This window comes from Pelodiscus sinensis, chromosome 2, assembly GCF_049634645.1.
Source record: "Pelodiscus sinensis isolate JC-2024 chromosome 2, ASM4963464v1, whole genome shotgun sequence".
In the NCBI taxonomy this organism is placed as follows: Eukaryota; Metazoa; Chordata; order Testudines; family Trionychidae; genus Pelodiscus; species Pelodiscus sinensis.
Genome location: NC_134712.1, coordinates 173,192,928 through 173,208,819, shown reverse-complemented (window position 1 = coordinate 173,208,819; position 15,892 = coordinate 173,192,928). Strand labels below are relative to the sequence as shown.

General features: G+C 48.6%; 1 protein-coding gene and 1 long non-coding RNA gene across 2 annotated transcripts in view; one reads left to right on the top strand and one right to left on the bottom strand.

Moving 5' to 3' along the window:
• Window positions 1-2,655: 2,655 nt before the first annotated feature.
• LOC112545971 (uncharacterized) lies at window positions 2,656-15,627 on the bottom strand. Its single transcript, XR_003089556.2, has 4 exons — window positions 15,503-15,627; window positions 9,057-9,206; window positions 6,888-6,937; window positions 2,656-5,231 (listed from the first exon to the last, which is right to left on the bottom strand). It is a non-coding gene; the product is annotated as an uncharacterized LOC112545971 (long non-coding RNA).
• MLH1 (mutL homolog 1) overlaps window positions 15,597-15,892 on the top strand; it is a 47,193-nt gene continuing 46,897 nt past the window's right edge. Inside the window, exon 1 of the mRNA XM_075921790.1 lies at window positions 15,597-15,862. Coding sequence (XP_075777905.1) covers window positions 15,747-15,862 — 116 coding nt within the window. The 5' untranslated portion in view covers window positions 15,597-15,746. The remainder of the gene's footprint in view (window positions 15,863-15,892) is intronic.

Below are 15,892 nucleotides of genomic sequence, written 5' to 3'. Positions count from 1 at the left end.
CTGTTGATTCAATCCACTGTAATTCCCAGGTCCTTTTCTACTGAACTGCTGCTTAGCTAGTTGGTCCCCAGCCTGTAGCAGTCCCTGAGATTCTTCTGTGCCAAGTGTGGGACTCTGCACTTATCCTTGTCGAACCTCATCAGATTTATTTTTGGCCCAATCCTCCAATTTGTCTAGGTCACTCTGGATTCTATCCCTGCCCTCCAGCATATCTACCTCTCCCCCTGTGGCTGTAGTAGAGAGAGAGAGCTTGAAGCACTGGGCCTGGTGCAAGATGTGAGGCCTGAACCACAGTCTGCAAAGCCAGGTCATACTATGGAGCAAAAGTAGACCTGTCATAAGGCAGATGCTTGCTTACAAGTTCACTGTCTGATATATGAACTTGACAAAGGTAAGGACGCCTTGCTAAAACATGGGCATTCCAAAGTACTAGGTACTGGATATTTATGTAACCTCATTCCTGAGAGACTGTACACCAACCCTGAGTTAAACAGGATGGGAGGACAGAATAATGAATGAATAATGAATGTTTTGTTAGAACCAGCAGGAAAAAGCTCTAGGGTTAGTAACTAACCACATCAGGAGTGTAATACATAATTTGTTCACATCCATGTATCAATGAGAAATCATAGGGGAGGCACCTTTATCCAGCGTGGGAGGGCAGCAGAAATTCCCACAGCTGGCTGAGCTGGTCCATTGTCATGGGCATGCCTGAGTTAATATAATTGTAACCAGGGAGCCAGGGCACAAGGATCACGTTTTGTCAACGATAAACCTGGCCAAGTGCCCTCAGCACTGAATAAAGTCTGTGATCTGTCTGGGTTATGCTGTAAATGTCTGCTGAACCAATTACCTGCTCTGGACTTGGACTCCATACCGAAAGAACGCACATGCTCCCAACAGACAATGCTCCCGACTGCTGATTTGGTAAGTGGTATACTGTTTGCTGCAGGGATTGTTGCAAACTAACATGACAGAAAACTTCAAGCTAGGAAACCCCCTAATTCCCTCCCTAGGTATCCTAGTTGATTAACCGATTGATCGATAAGCAAAAGCTTATAGGTAAATGCTACAGACTACATGCATTTTCCTCCCCGTCCCTCCCAGTAAATTTTTTAGCAGCCTGGCCAGCATCCCAGCTCAGTTGTAGCTTGCATTGAGTCTGAGACCTACCCCTGCTGCGGCTCTGCATTGAAAGTGTATTAGGAGCCAGGCAGGCAGACAGCCCTCTCAGTTCTATTTTGTGCTAGGTCCGAAAGCACAGATGCCCTCCTGGACAGAGGCTGCTGCCACCCTGCACTGCTGCCTCTGTATCAGAGACAGCAGCACAGGACAACAGGCAGCCGGTCCAAGAGGGAAGCTGTTTTTTAAACTGGCTCCCCTCGTGGACAGGATCCTGCCTGGAACCCCATGCTGCTGCCTCTGATACAGAGGCACCAGTGCAGAGTGGCAGGGGGTTCCTCGGGAGTGATGCTGGGGCACACTGGCTGCTGGCCCCACCCTCAGGGACTATAGAATAGTCGACTAACTGATAAGAAATCACGATTTTACTCGACTATTCAATTAACCAACTTTTAACTTCCCTAGTATCCTCTATTAAACCCTAAATTAATAAGGTTTGGACACACTGGGTAGAAATATAACAATAAAAGTGGTCCATATGAGTTTAAAAAACAAAGTGGGAAAGAAACGTAATGGAATCTGCAAGGCTAAAACAGAGACTGTATCCCTGAAAAATAATAAGAGTAAGAAAGGTATCATGTTGCAAACTATAACCATGGCAGTTAAATGGTTAAGCCAATACAACACAAAACTGACCGCAAATAACAGAAACAAAGAAAAGGTTAGAGGAAACAACGGAAGCAACAAAACACTGGGAAGCACAGGAAAAGAACAGAACTTTGGAAACAGTTGTAGAGAATCTGCAGAAGAGAATTGCCAACCCCCATTATAAATATTGTTGGGGCAAGAAAAGATTTTGGGTATGTACGTAGCGGACAAAGAATGAGTACAGTAATGAAAAAAGATGGCCCTAGTAAAATTAAAATATGAAATTTGGGGTGATTGGAATAGGTTTTGCAATGGAATGACCCAGATTGGCCACCACTGGAGGATAAGAGCCTAGTTCTAATAAATCCTAAACAGAGGCTTAGGCTGGTTCCTGTTACAACAGGAGAAGTAAGTGCCCAAGAGAGAGAAACAGCAAACAGTACTCTGAATTCATAAATCAAATGAAATAAAAAATGGAACAGTTCATAGACCACACAATGAGACAGGAGTCACAACATGATTGCAAGGAAGTAGATAAAAAAGAATTGTAAAGTGAAAAATCAAGATTGAGCAGATTAACACCTAGAATTGATGAAGTAACACATAAATTGTCCAGAAACAGTTAACTGTAGCAGGCAAGGGCACTCCTGCAATCCATTTGGTTTGCAGACAAAAACAACAGACACCAGGGAAATAAATCCAGGTTTTGCAAGAGCAGATAATGACCCCCCCACACACACTCTTTTCTCAAAGCCAGGATAAAAACCAGGGGTTATGGGTTTCCAATTGCTTTTACTCCTCGCTCAGAGCTAAAATTCTCAAATATTTGTACACACTAGTTATTTTTGCTTTATATCTTCTCTGTGCTTTAAAATAACTTGATAGATTTAATTAATCTCTCTTGGTTCAGGTCTTCCTCCCATTCTAGGTTGCTCTCCTCCCACTTCCATACACCACTCCTTACTTCTGCCTTTTGTTTTAAAAGTTAAACGGTACACTATCACAGAAACCTCTGTTGCTAAAAAAGAATGAAGCAACTGAAAACAAAATATAACAAAGATAAAACATATTAAAACCTTTACTTTAAAGAAGTTCAGCAAATGAGTTAGTTTAAGCCTTCAGGAATGCAACAGCTGGAAATACTCCTAACTTTCTTGAAGATATGGTTGCCAAGCAATAAAAATTCAGACTCTGCTTCTGATCCTAACTGTGGATTAATATTTAAAACACAAATTGTCCTTGTTTTCACATAACAGAGTTTTTAATATATATTAATATAAAGTAATGGAAAATACCATCTGCTACTAAATTAATACATCAAAGTGTGCAAATAACTTATTTTTAGTAATTCCTATTAGAAGTTTAAATAAAAATGTTATAACTTGCTTATTTAAATGTCTCTTTTATTTACCTGTTTTCTAAAATACATTGCCTTAATAATGTTGAGCTCTTAATGCCTTAAGTTGTATACAGGAAACCTTGGCCATTTGCAGTGGATACATTACTGGTACCACTGTGTATGGTGAAATTTGTGAATACTGAGAGCCTTGGCTCCTGGCCCCAGCACAGAGCTCCTCATAGCTCCCAAACTCATCTCGGGGCTAGGAGTTGTGGGGAACTAACAGTGTGGCCCAGGAACTGCGGGGAATTCACCAAGGCTCCCAGCAGCTGCACTGAGTTCCCTGCAGTTACAGGCCTCTGCCATCCACTCCCAGTAGAGTTGCCAGATGGTTTAACCAAAAATACTGAACACCCTCCTCCCCAAACAAACGGGAAGAAAATTCTGTTGAAAAAAAAGGGGGTACCAGTATCAGTGGTGAGATGTATTTGGAGGAGGGTGCACTGGATCTGTAAGAACTAATTCTTGGATTGACCATCAGGAGGAACTGTGGCAGTGAGTTAACCTACTTCAGTATTAAATTTGGGTTACAAGAGAAATGTAAAACAAACAAGCAAAAAACATTTAGGCTGTGTCTACATTGGCATCCCTTTCCGGAAAAGGGATGCTAATGAGACACATTGCAATTGCAAATCCGCGGGGGATTTAAATATCCCCCGCGGCATTTGCATTTACATGGCTGCCGCTTTTTTCCGGCTTGGGGATAAGCCGGAGAAAAGCGCCAGTCTAGACGTGATTCTCCGGAATAAGCCCTTTTCCGGAGGATCTCTTTTTTCGAAAGAGAGCATCTACACAGCAAAAGGGCATTGAAAAAGCGATCTGCTTTTTCGAAAGATAGAGTCCACATGGATTGGAAGCTATCTCATATATAAGGCCACCCGGAACCAGTTCAGGCAGGGCATTAGGTCAGCAGTTGCTTCCGAGTGCTGTTTCTGAAGGCTAGCTGAGAGACGTGCTTAAAGGGACTCCACCCTGGATAGCCATTTCTCTGCTTCTGCTGAGTGCTTGCCTACCTCTCCAAGGGACAGCAAAGCTTTAGCTGTGTGTGCTCTGGTTGCCCAGTATTTGTACACCTCAGCATTATTCTTCCTGCCATGGAGCCGGAGCTGCCCCTGGACATGCGATGGCCCCACATGGCCAAGTTGCAGTTTGTGCAGCAGTTTGTGCAGGCTGCCTTCACGGCCCGGCACGAACTCGACACCGAGCTCATCCTTGAGACCCTTTCTCTGTATGTGGGAGCAAAACCCTGGCAACAGCACCCCACAGTGAAGAGACCGTTTTGGAGGCTGGACACCAGTTCCGACTTGTGAGAGGCTGGTCATGGAGCGGTGGGACAACCAGCAGTGGCTCCAAAATTTCCGCATATGGAAGGCCACCTTTTTGGAGCTGTGTGCCTGGCTTTCCCCTGCCCTCCAACAACACGATACCCACCTGTGGCCTGCCAGCCCCCTGGAGAAGCAGGTCACCATTGCCATCTAGAAGCTCACCACCCCAGACAGCTACTAGTTGGTGGGCAACCAGTTCAGTGTGGGGAAGTCCACCATCGGGGTCCTCCTTATGGAGGTAAGGCACTCTTGGGCTGTAGTCTCTCTGGAGGGGGGGAGAGAGGAGGGAGTCCTGGAAACGGGACCCTAGGGAAAGTGGAGTAGAGTGGTGTAGGGGTGGCAGAGGGAGGGGGCATAGGCATAGCAGAGGGAGGGAGCAGAGGCATCACTTGGGGAGGGGGAATGGGCATCGATTGGGGGGCAGGGAGAGGGGGAATGGGTATAGCAGGGAGGGGCAGGAGGGTGGGAAGTAGGATCAGGGACAGCAGCCGGGTGTGCCATCATTTCCCGCATGATGGCACACATGTTGCTGCCCTGCCACACAAGCTGGTCCCACATACGACTCCACCACTCAGCGTCCTCCCGGACCTTCTGCACCAGGGTCTGCTGCATGTCATGCAGGACGCCCACATGCTGCCTCAAGAGGTCTTCATGGACCCTCGTGCGCTTTCAGCTCCCCCAGAGTTGGGAGGCTGCCTTGGCTAGTGTGGATCACCCCTCAGAAATGGCTGGTCCAGCTGTGGAGAATAAAGAGGGAGAGGCGGTCAGTCATCCATGCACACACTGTCCCTGAGGCTATGCCCTCTTTTGAGCAGCGACCAACAGTCCTCCGCCCAGAGGATGGAGATGTCCCGGGAGCAAGGCCATATGTGGCCTGCACAGCAGGCTCAGCCTCACAGGGGCCCCGAGGTGCCCAGAGGACCATGCTGCCCCTCTTCCAGACAAGCAGGCAAGGCAAGTGTCCAGCCATAGTGAAATCCCATGGGCGGGAGAGGGGTCTAGAGCAACATGGCCCTCCATGGGGCCTGCACACACCTGCGCCTGGCAGCACTGTCCGCATTAGCGGGTGGTGCCTCGTGCGGGCAGGCATGTCTGTGTGCTCTGTGCGGCACTCTTCGGTCTGCATGGGGTCGTGTGTGCCCTTGTGACGAGCCTGCTTCCATGGTGGCTGGTGGTGGGAGGGCGTCCCCCTCCAGGGGTCAGACCTTTGTGTGTGGCCTCCCCTCAGCCTGTGAGCAGGATCCTAAGGGTGCTCTGGGGCTGCCTCCTGAGGTTGCGTGGCGCAGACTGGCACTGCACATGCTTCCACATGCACCGACTGCAGCATGATGTCCAGGCTGAGAAGGTTGAACAATGATCGCACCCCATCCCCTCTGTGCCTGCCTCCCCCGCTCTGTGTGTGTGGAATACTGAGAGCACTCATCTGATGATCCCTCCCCACCATCTGACGATACCTGTGACACGTCCAGGGCCTGGGATACTGGCTCGAGAGTGAGGGTGACTGTACTGGCCGTGTCCTCCTCCTTCTGCCCTGCTGTCTCTTATCCTCCTCCTCCTCCTCCTGGGCAGGCGACGACGGGCATCTCAAGCCCCGAGTCCACCACCACGGGTGGAGAAAGGGTTTCCCCACCTCCCCCTGCCTCCCCCCTGGATCTGGTGGAACTCCTGGTAGTAGGGGCTGGAGTGGGGTCCTGTCCCGGAGTGAGAGCTGCGCTCCCTTGCCCTGGTGTAGTCCTGGCATAGCTCTTTAACTTTACTCTGGACCTGTTCTAAGGTAGGGGGGAAGGGGTGTCCCCTCTTCGCCAGGGCCTTGGCCATGTGCCCATAGATGTCTGCATTTTGGCACCAGAAGCAGAGATCCTGCAGGGTCTCCTCCTCCCCCCACAGCTCGAGAAGGGACAGGATCTCCACTCTGGACCAGGAGGGTCCAGAGCCAAGGGGATCTCAGGGGGCTTGTGGCTTGCGGCTGGGCCATGAGTGGCAATGCCTGCAGCAGGGAGAGCCGTGTGGTCAAGTGCTGCTCCCAGGGCCGGCTTCCTGCCACAAGACTTGTCCAGGGTGCCTGCAGCTTTAAGAGCTGGCAGGAGACAGGAACTATAGAGTTTGGATTAGTTTGGAAAGAGTGTCCACCAGGGCATCTGTGTTATTTCCTGGAGGCCTCTTCTTTCGGGGAAAAAAAAAAAAGCCTCTTCCATGTCCACACGTGCCTTTTTCTGAAAGAGTTCTTTTAGAAAAAGGCTTCTTCCTCATAGAAAGAGGTTTACCACTGTCGGAAAAAAACCCTCTGTTCTTTCGACTTTCTGTCAAAAGAACGCAATAGTAGTGTAAACGTAAGTGTAGTTTTTCCAGAAAAACGGCTGTTTTTCCAAAAAAATACTGCAGTGTAGACATACCTATTGACATAGATCCGTTCATTTCCTGTAGATGCTGTCTTTCAGGTAACCTAAGGAATGGACAGTAACGAGTCAGAAGTACTGTCAGAAGTCAATAATGGTAACCAGACACTGAACAAGATTGTTTTGAACAACATGTGTGTCAGGGTGCAGTGTCAACATGGGCACAGTGTGAACATAGGGCTGGGGGAAGGTAAGCCCCCAGCCCTACCCCTGTGGGAGTCAAGACCCCACGCTGCAGGGGAAGGTACCCAGCTTTAGAGCCCAGGCGGCCCCCAGTCTGGGTGGGGCTGAAGCCTGGGCATTCTCAGGAGACTGGAGGGATCTGTGTTGAAGAGGCAGCAGCACTGGAATCACTGACCACAAATTATGATGGATAACTAACATGAAATTTGGCTACACAATTTATTACTCTGTAACTTCCATATGCAGTCCAAATAATGTCTTTACTAATTTGTTTTTCCTTGTTTTTATATGGTTTGCTGTGATTAGTTTCTTGCTTTTTATTTTCCCCACTTGTTTTTGGCTAAACAGTTTAGCAATGCCATGCACATTACAGTAATTCCTCATTTAATGCTGTCCCAGTTAACATTATTTTGTTGTTACATGGCTTATCTGCTAAAGCACATGCTCATTTCAAGTTGGGCTATTCTCTCTTATAAACTCATTTGGCTGCACGTTTTGTCTACTACTTGCAGGATTTTATGGAAACGCAGCCTGCCTTTCTGGGGTTAGGAACCAGCGTGGGCTGGCAGCCTCCCATCAGCTCCTCTAAGTTCCCTGTAAGGTATACTGCTGTGCTGCTCTTGCCCTCCGCCTCGGAGATGCTCTCGGGAGTATCCTGCTTGCTGGAAGTGGGAAAGGGGTACTGATGTCAGGATGTCCCCCCAACTCCTCCCAATCGAGTCCCACATTCCGTACCCCATCTCCACAAAGCAGGAAATCACAGCTACAGATTCTTGAGGGTGGACTTCCTGGTCTGCTTATAAAGGCAGTGTACTTAAAGGGGTAATGCACATCTCTGCCTCATACACACACACTCCTCAGCACTGCGCAGCTGTATGTGCACCGTCCAAAAGAGAAAGTGGTGCGTTCCAGCAGACTAGCATGGGTTCATCATCATGTTCAGTTTCTGCATAGAAGTGTTTGTAGCCCCTGCCCTGTGTCTATTGTGTTTCCTCCCTCCTGCTTCAGTGTGCTTCTAGAGCAGTGTTTCTCAAAGTGGTCTGCAAAATGACTTTGAGAAACCCATTAACTGGCCATGATGGTTTGTTTATTTACTGGCACTGCGCCCACAAAGCCTCGCGGCTTCCATTGGCTCCATTTCACCATTTGCAGCCAATGGGAGCCATGGGAAGTAGTGTGGGCCGTGTCACCGCTTCCCGTGGCCCCCCTTGGCTACAAACAGTCAAACAGAACCAATGGGAGCCGCAAGACTCCGACACAATGGTTCCCGTAAATAAACCAGCATGGCCAGTTAATGTGTTTCTCAAAGTGGTCTCACAGACCACATAGGCCTCATTTAGTAGTACGACATTCCCTGGGAAATATTCCACCCCCTGACTCCAACACCTCAACCAAGCTTCACAATCATCATTGCGGTGTACAGTATTGTTTAAAATGTATACTGTATATACTGCCCTTTTGTCTGCTGAAGAAAATATCCCTGGAACCTAACCCCTCCCATTTACATTAATTCTTATGGGGAAATTGGATTTGCTTAACATAGTTTTGCTTAAAGTATCATTTTTCAGGAACATAATTACAGTGTTAAGCAAGGAGTTACTGTATAGTCTGCAACTAACAAGATCCCAGCTCTCTTCCCACTCTATGGGGCTGTTGGTCAAAATGGAAAAGCCTACACTCCATAGGATACATGCTGGAGTTCACAACCTCCAGGGTTGGATAGGTTTGTCACTATATCCAACACCATCTCCACATGACGTCCAGGCCCGCAACACAGCAGAGACCTGCCTGCAGCTTCTGGGTCATATGACAGCCTTTACACAGTGACATTAAATTCCAGACTACATTACCAATGCCCTCAACCCTAGCTCAGAACCTAATATCTACCAAGTGTGCAGAACACCAAGCAGACTCACTGACAGGAATTTTTGCCAGGATGATGAATAGGAGCTAAGTGATTCTAGCACATGAAAAATTTCTCACCTGGGACTTCCTGGGCACAGGCCTCTTTACAACACCATTTTGTTAAATCTCGGTAGTTCTGTTCGAGAACATGATGCAGCTTCTTAGAAGTCATCTTCCTTACTCCATGGTCCTGAATCTTGTTATATGTTTATCCCCCCACCTCAAATTCTGAACAAAGTAAACCAAAAGAAATCAATAATCATCCTTATAGCACCAGATAGCTGAGGCAGTCAGGATTCCTGGACCTGATTTGCCTATCTCTGCAGCCACTTCTTTGCCTACCCAGTAGCAGACCTACTAAATCAAGATTTGGGGACAGTAACTAATCCCTGCTTCTCCACAGTACATCTCAAGGCCTCAGGGGTGCTGGACCAATTTTATAGTAAGGGTGCTGAGAGCCAGTGAGCCAAACTCTAAACCCTGTGTCTAATGGACACCAAATCAGAGGGTTCTACAGCATCCCCCGTTCCCTTAGTTCCCGTACATACACTAGTTACTGTACATGTAAGTAACTTCCCCTTTTCTACGCATTGGCGCACAATGCAAAGATTAACTCATTAATATGTGTAGGGCACAAATATTATGGTGATGTGACATATATGTAACCAAACAGATTTTAAACACTATTTAGCTCATGGCCTCATTGATATCTTGTGGTCAATATAGAGCTCCCTTCATTGCCCTCAAAACTTAGAGATTCATACTTTAAAACACTGAAACAATGCCCTGCAAGCCAAAAAGAAAAAAAAAGAGGACTTACAAGAAATTATTCACTGGCAAAAACTGATCCTTCAAAATGTAAATGCCCCACGGCTATAAATAAAACAAACTGGCATATAGAGTTTTGAATAGTGTTTCCAGTCTTTGGGCTTGTCCATAGATGGAATTTAACGGGCACGGGTATAGCAGAATAAGCTATGCCAGAATAAATCCTCCTTCGGACACTATTCTGCCATAGTTTATTCTGTTATAGCTATGCCAGTCAGTGTCCCCATGTGGACAAACCTTCACAAAAATTGCTTTCAAGTAAAGATAGATAGTTTTCATAATATTTTTCCTGTCTTTTGATGGTGTTGCTCTACCATTAAAATATATAGCATTCCTTTGATAACACAGTTTCCATAACAGAAACTGAAATGTTACGCTGTCTTGTATCTGTCCTGTATAACATCCTTTTTAGTAGATATATGTGAAGTTTATGGCAATCGTAGTACCAATTGGCTTGGTCACAGAGGACAAAGAGTTAAAATGGGAACTATTAAGACATTTCAGATGTTTATCAAGCTGACAAAAAGAAATATAGAAGTCTACTGAGAGGTCTGTGAACCAAGGACATTCAGCCTCTGTTTGCATTCTTTCAGTTATCTCCTTTTAGCTAATTGGACAAAGAGTAAGGAAGCGCCTCATATTTTTCATGCCCTCTGACAGTAAAACCTGTAGGACAGAGGTGAAATGTACTGAGTTTCTGATTAATGTTCAATTCAAGATTATTTTGAGGCTATTGAGAAGGTAGGAGCTGCAGCCCCCCAAGTTGGCTGAAATTAGCAATTTTCAGAGATTGGGGGTGCCAACCTCAAAGAAGGCAATTGACACTGGAATATTTAATTACTTCACTGCAAAGCTACCCAGCCTTCAAAACAATATAATATTAAACTTTGTGCCAAAGCTCTGAAATATCTTCATGCTGTAACTTGATCCTATATATAGTTATCTGCCTGACTTATAGTCATAGAGAAACCGTTTTATTCCTTTAACTATTTATCCACACTTCCAGCTCAGTTCTGTAGAAACCTCCAAAAGATTTTTACAATGGGTACAATGCCACTTTTCCTGGCAGAGGAAACTCTGCTGCTCATACCTCACTATTGGTCTGATTTCTTGTGATCACAAGAAGGAAATAATTGGTGTCCCATATTTGGGGTGACTTCATTCATATGCTTCTGCAGCAATTTCAGTTTACTCTCAAAGGCCTAGATGCAATTGAAAGCAGAAGAGGCAAAAGCTTGCTTGCCCTGCAACTGTGGACAAAAATCATTGAGCTGTTTTGTAACATCCACCAGAAAACTGAAGTCTCACAGCCTTTCTACACTAGTTAGCTATGGAACAGGTTTCCTTACTATGTGCATAAACTCTTCGGGTTTTTTCTCTCTAGGGCAAAAAGTGCTTTAGACTGAGGATAGTTGTACCGGGCTTCACTTGCAGACCAATAGGCATAAGCAGTGTTTCTTAAACTTTTTAAGACCCAGGAACACAAAACAATTTTTTTATGAGGAACACCAAGGATTTTTTGTTAAGCACAAAGAAAAAAACAAACAAAAAACAACAACAACAAAAGGTCAGGGGAAAAAAGGGTCCAGGGGAAAGTTATTGAGGGAAAAAAAAGGGCAGCCATTTTTAAGGGCAGGCATTTTGAATTCTGTTGTTCGCCGCGGCACACCTCCGACTGCTTCAGTTTAAGAAACACTGGGCATAAGGGTCTGGCCAGGGCTTAGCCATCTCCTCCTTCCCCCAACGCTCCTGGTATGGCTTTGTTGGACAATATGAGAGACCCTGGTGACCAAGATTCAAGTCACCATCCCCCAAGTTCTCCCACTAACATGAAGAAGTCCTTCCTTTCCATTAGGTCGCAACACAGGGGCCCAGGAGGAAAGAGTGAGGAGTCCCCAGGGGAATAAAGTGAGGAATCCCCTCAGTCCACTCTAGCAAATGCACCAGACCATCCTTTCCTAGGTCACTTACTGCTTTATTTGTCATAATCCCAACCAGACATGCCATTGCAACTCTTGCATATTCTACTCCTGGGGGAATATTGCACATGCAGAATTAAAGTCCATCACATTTTTCTTTGCTTCCCCAAAGAAAAAATGACTTTCTGACAGGGAAGCAAAGGGAAGTTGCAAGAGTTGTCACATGCCTCTCCGCACCAGTGCTTGCGCATCACTTCAGGCAGCCTGTGGACTGGTAAATCACTGTAGGAATGAGATGAAGACGCTTAAACCGGTGGCTCCTAACCTAGGTCAGGCCCAGCTGCTAGTCTTGGATGGCTTGTGGTAGGGGGTGGATGGAACTTGTTCTTCTCCTGGAAAGAGTGGCTGGATCTAGATCAGACCTACTCCCAGAAACTTCCTCAAGATGCGGGAATCTCCATTCCCTCCTTCCTGCCCCCATTGCGTCTCAAACAGAGAGGGGGAGAGGCAAGGGTGATATGTGGGGGGCATGTGCCCCCAATGCCATGATGGGAGGGAGAAGGGGCTAATAGCCAGCAGGCAGCACTGTTCTGTGCCCTGAATTTTGGGTAGTCCAGTGGTACCCAAGGCAGCTTGGGTGACTAGCAGGGAGCCTGGCACCAGAAGTATGGGTTGCCCCCTCCACATACTCTACTGGCAGGAAGCAAAGTGACCCAGGCCCAGCTGCTCCACTCCATCATCTCCCAGCCTCATCACTCTGCTTCCCACTGCTGGAGAGTGTGGGGGTTGGTTCCCCTCCCCCAGGTGACACAGTGATTAGCGGAGGGAGGGAGGGTGGTGCCTGGCACCAGCAGCAAAGATCTGGACCGACCCCACATTCACCGCTGGTGGTGGGTGGAGGAAGAGGAATTGCCCAGCCTCAGTCTGTTCTGCTCCCAGCCATGTTGCTCAGGGAAAAGGGCTTGGGAGAAGAGGTGGAACTGCCCCCACACTCAGCGGCAACAGGGGAGCCAGGAGCCAGGGGAGCTGAGTGGGCTGGGTCACTGTTTCTGACCCCAGCCAGTGACTGTGGGGGCCCACAAACCCTGCTGCTGGCCCTGGGCTCCTTGCTAATCATTTGGGCTGTATTGCTTAGGGGAGTGGAGTTGGGGGAGGTAGGGGCAGGAAGAGGTGGGGCACTCCCCTGGGATAGGGGTGGCCCAGAGAGGACTCACATGGTGGGATGGTCACGTGGCCAGTGCATCCCCTGTGTCCCTCCCCAGCAGTCACTGCTGGGGGGAGGGGTCACCATTTAGGGAGCTGCTCCCATATCCACCTAACCCCAGTGCATCCAGTCCCTCACTCTTGAATCCAGATCATACCCTGCTGAGACCTACACTGAACCTGCCACCCTGATGCGCCCTATGCCCCTGCACCCAGGTCAGTCTGACAAACCTCCCTGCACCTGGCTCCCCCCCCCCCCATTGAGCCCCAACCAGCTGCACCTGGACTCTCACCAAGCCCCACTCCTCCAGCATCCAGACTCCCCACTGAGCCTTCCCTTCTCCCCCTGAGGCCCATCCTGTTGAACCCCAACTACCTTCATCTGGACCTTCTTGCAGATTTCCGTTTCCCCTGCATCTGGAATGCCACCCTCCAACAAGCCCCTGTGCATCTGGATGTTTTTTACACCCAGATCCCCACTGAGACCCCACAGACTGATTGCCCCATGCCGAGTATTTTCACCCCACACCCAGATTCCCCTTGCCTCCACGAAGCCACTCCACACTTAGATTCTGTTGGACTCAGCCTTCCTGCCCACACCTGGTGCACCTGGTATTGAGGGGCATGAGCCAGAAGTGTTTCTGGGACACGGCTGGCCTTTGTGCTGTATCACCATCCCATGCAGCCTCACTGCCAGCTCTGTGTAGGAATGGTGGAGGAGGGCTGCAAGGTGATTTCCCACTTCCATGCAACCAGTGGCCTGTGCTCCTTACTTTCATGCTAGAGTCCCCACATTTATTGACAGGTAAAATTTGTGTACGTTTTAAATACTGTGTGCAGAATTTTTAATATTTTTAGTGCAGAATTCCCTCTGACATAATATTCATTGGGTCTGAAACTGTTTCCAATATATAATTTGTCTCGCTGTGCTCTTTTAAAACTAATGACCTAACATAATTTCCTTGTCTAATTTAAGGTTTTCACAGGCACCACAGATAAAGATCAATGATGGCTACATACATTACATCAGTGGTCTCCAATCTTTTTAACCACAAGATCACTTTTTCAATTTAAGTGCAATGTAAGATCTACCTCAAACCCAAATACCCTTGGCCCACTTCCTTCCTGCCCTACCCCCTCTTCGAGGCTTCCCCCTGCTCACTCACTTTCACCCTCCCCCATCCTCACTCACTTTCACCAAGCTGAGGAAGAGGGTTCGGTGCAGGCTCTTGTCTTAGGCCAAGGAGTTTAGAGTGTGGGAGGAGCTCCCGACTTAGCCCAGGGTGCGGAATTAGGGTCCAGGAAGGGTACAAGCTCTGGAAAGGAGTATGGGTGCAGGTGAACTCACGTCTGGGGCAGAAGGTTGAGTGTAGGAGGAGGTTCAGGGCTGGAACAGGTGTTCAGGAAACAGGCTCTGGCTGGGCACCATTTAAACTGAGACGGCTTCTGTGTGGGGGAGCTTTGGAGTTAAGACAGGCTTACTCCTGCCTTGGCCCTGCACCACTCCTGCAGCTGGCATGTACAGCAGTGGCTCCCTGGCGCTATGTGCTGCCCCTCATCTGTAGGCACTGAGCCCACAGCTTCTTTTGGCCATGGCTCCCTTATATTGATCAATGGAGTGGTGTCTGCAGGCAAAGAGAGCATGTGGAGATGCCCTGCTCTGCCTTTCTCAGGGGCTGCAGGGACATGCAGCCACTTCCAGGAGCAGCAATTACCACAGGAATAATGACTCCTGCCACCACAAATCAGGCATTTTAAAACTCGCTACTCAAAGAATTACATTTAAGCACAAGAGAGAAATGAAAAGTATGAAATGCACAGACCAGTCCAAAACCAAAAATAACCCACTTTACAAGCAGTAAAAAAAAGTAACAACAACCCCCCACTTATGTGTTGGGTCGGGAGATGAGAGTGAAGGTCAGTGTGTCTGTGAGAATGACAAGAGGCACACTGCTTCACAAATGTTCCTTTGGCAAATGGTTTGCAGTGCTTTACCACGTCATATGCCACACAGAAGATGAAAAGCACAGCAGTGCCATTCATCACAAGTGGTTGCGGGTTTGATCTGCCTTCCCCACTCTACCCTTTTTGCAATGGGAGTAGTTGGCTTGTTTGGTGACATAGTGGGAGTAGGTAACAGCTTGCTTTCCAGACACCACTGGCAGATCGGACACTCCAGCTGGTCATTCCCCTCCAGCAGACTACTTCCCTCTGATCTGTTCCTGGAAGATGCATGATTCCCCCTGCAATCTTCAGTTCCACACACAGCAGCACCGACCTGCTTGGGGTCAGGGTCTGAGTAGTACGCCAAGCTGAAGTTGCACAGCAGACTACTTATGGGAGTCACCAAGGGCCATGCCATGCCCACGGCCAGGCCTCCCATGGTGCCAGAGCAGCGACAGGGTGGAGCAGCCAGTCCCGCGCTGTTCGGCCCCCTGGCAGGGTCTACAACTACATTCCCCACAACCCTCTGCGCTAGGCAGAACCGCTCAGACCACCCTGCCAGCCAATAAGAAAAAGGCCACATGCGCACACCTGTATCCGCAGCCCCCGCCCGATTATGCCCCACACCACCTCATAGCGCAGAGAACCATGGGAGTTGCAGTTCCGCGTCGCGTCACTCAAGGGTCCGCCGTACAGTCGCCAACCTAGGGACCACGCCGATTGACACCCACGCCGTCCAATCAGCAGCTGCCAAGGCTCGGCTCGCAACTGTTTGGCGCGAGTCTGCGGTGTCCGCGACCCCACTTTTACGGGGCGCCCGCTACGCCCCCAGGCCTCCCGCTAGCTCCCTCCCCCCCCCCCCCACGCCAGCGTGATGGCGCTGATGGCGGGCGTGATCCGGCGGCTGGACGAGGTCGTCGTGAACCGCATCGCGGCCGGCGAGGTCATCCAGCGCCCGGCCAACGCCATCAAAGAAATGCTGGAGAACAGGTACCGCGCCCGGGGCGGCCCGTGACCCCC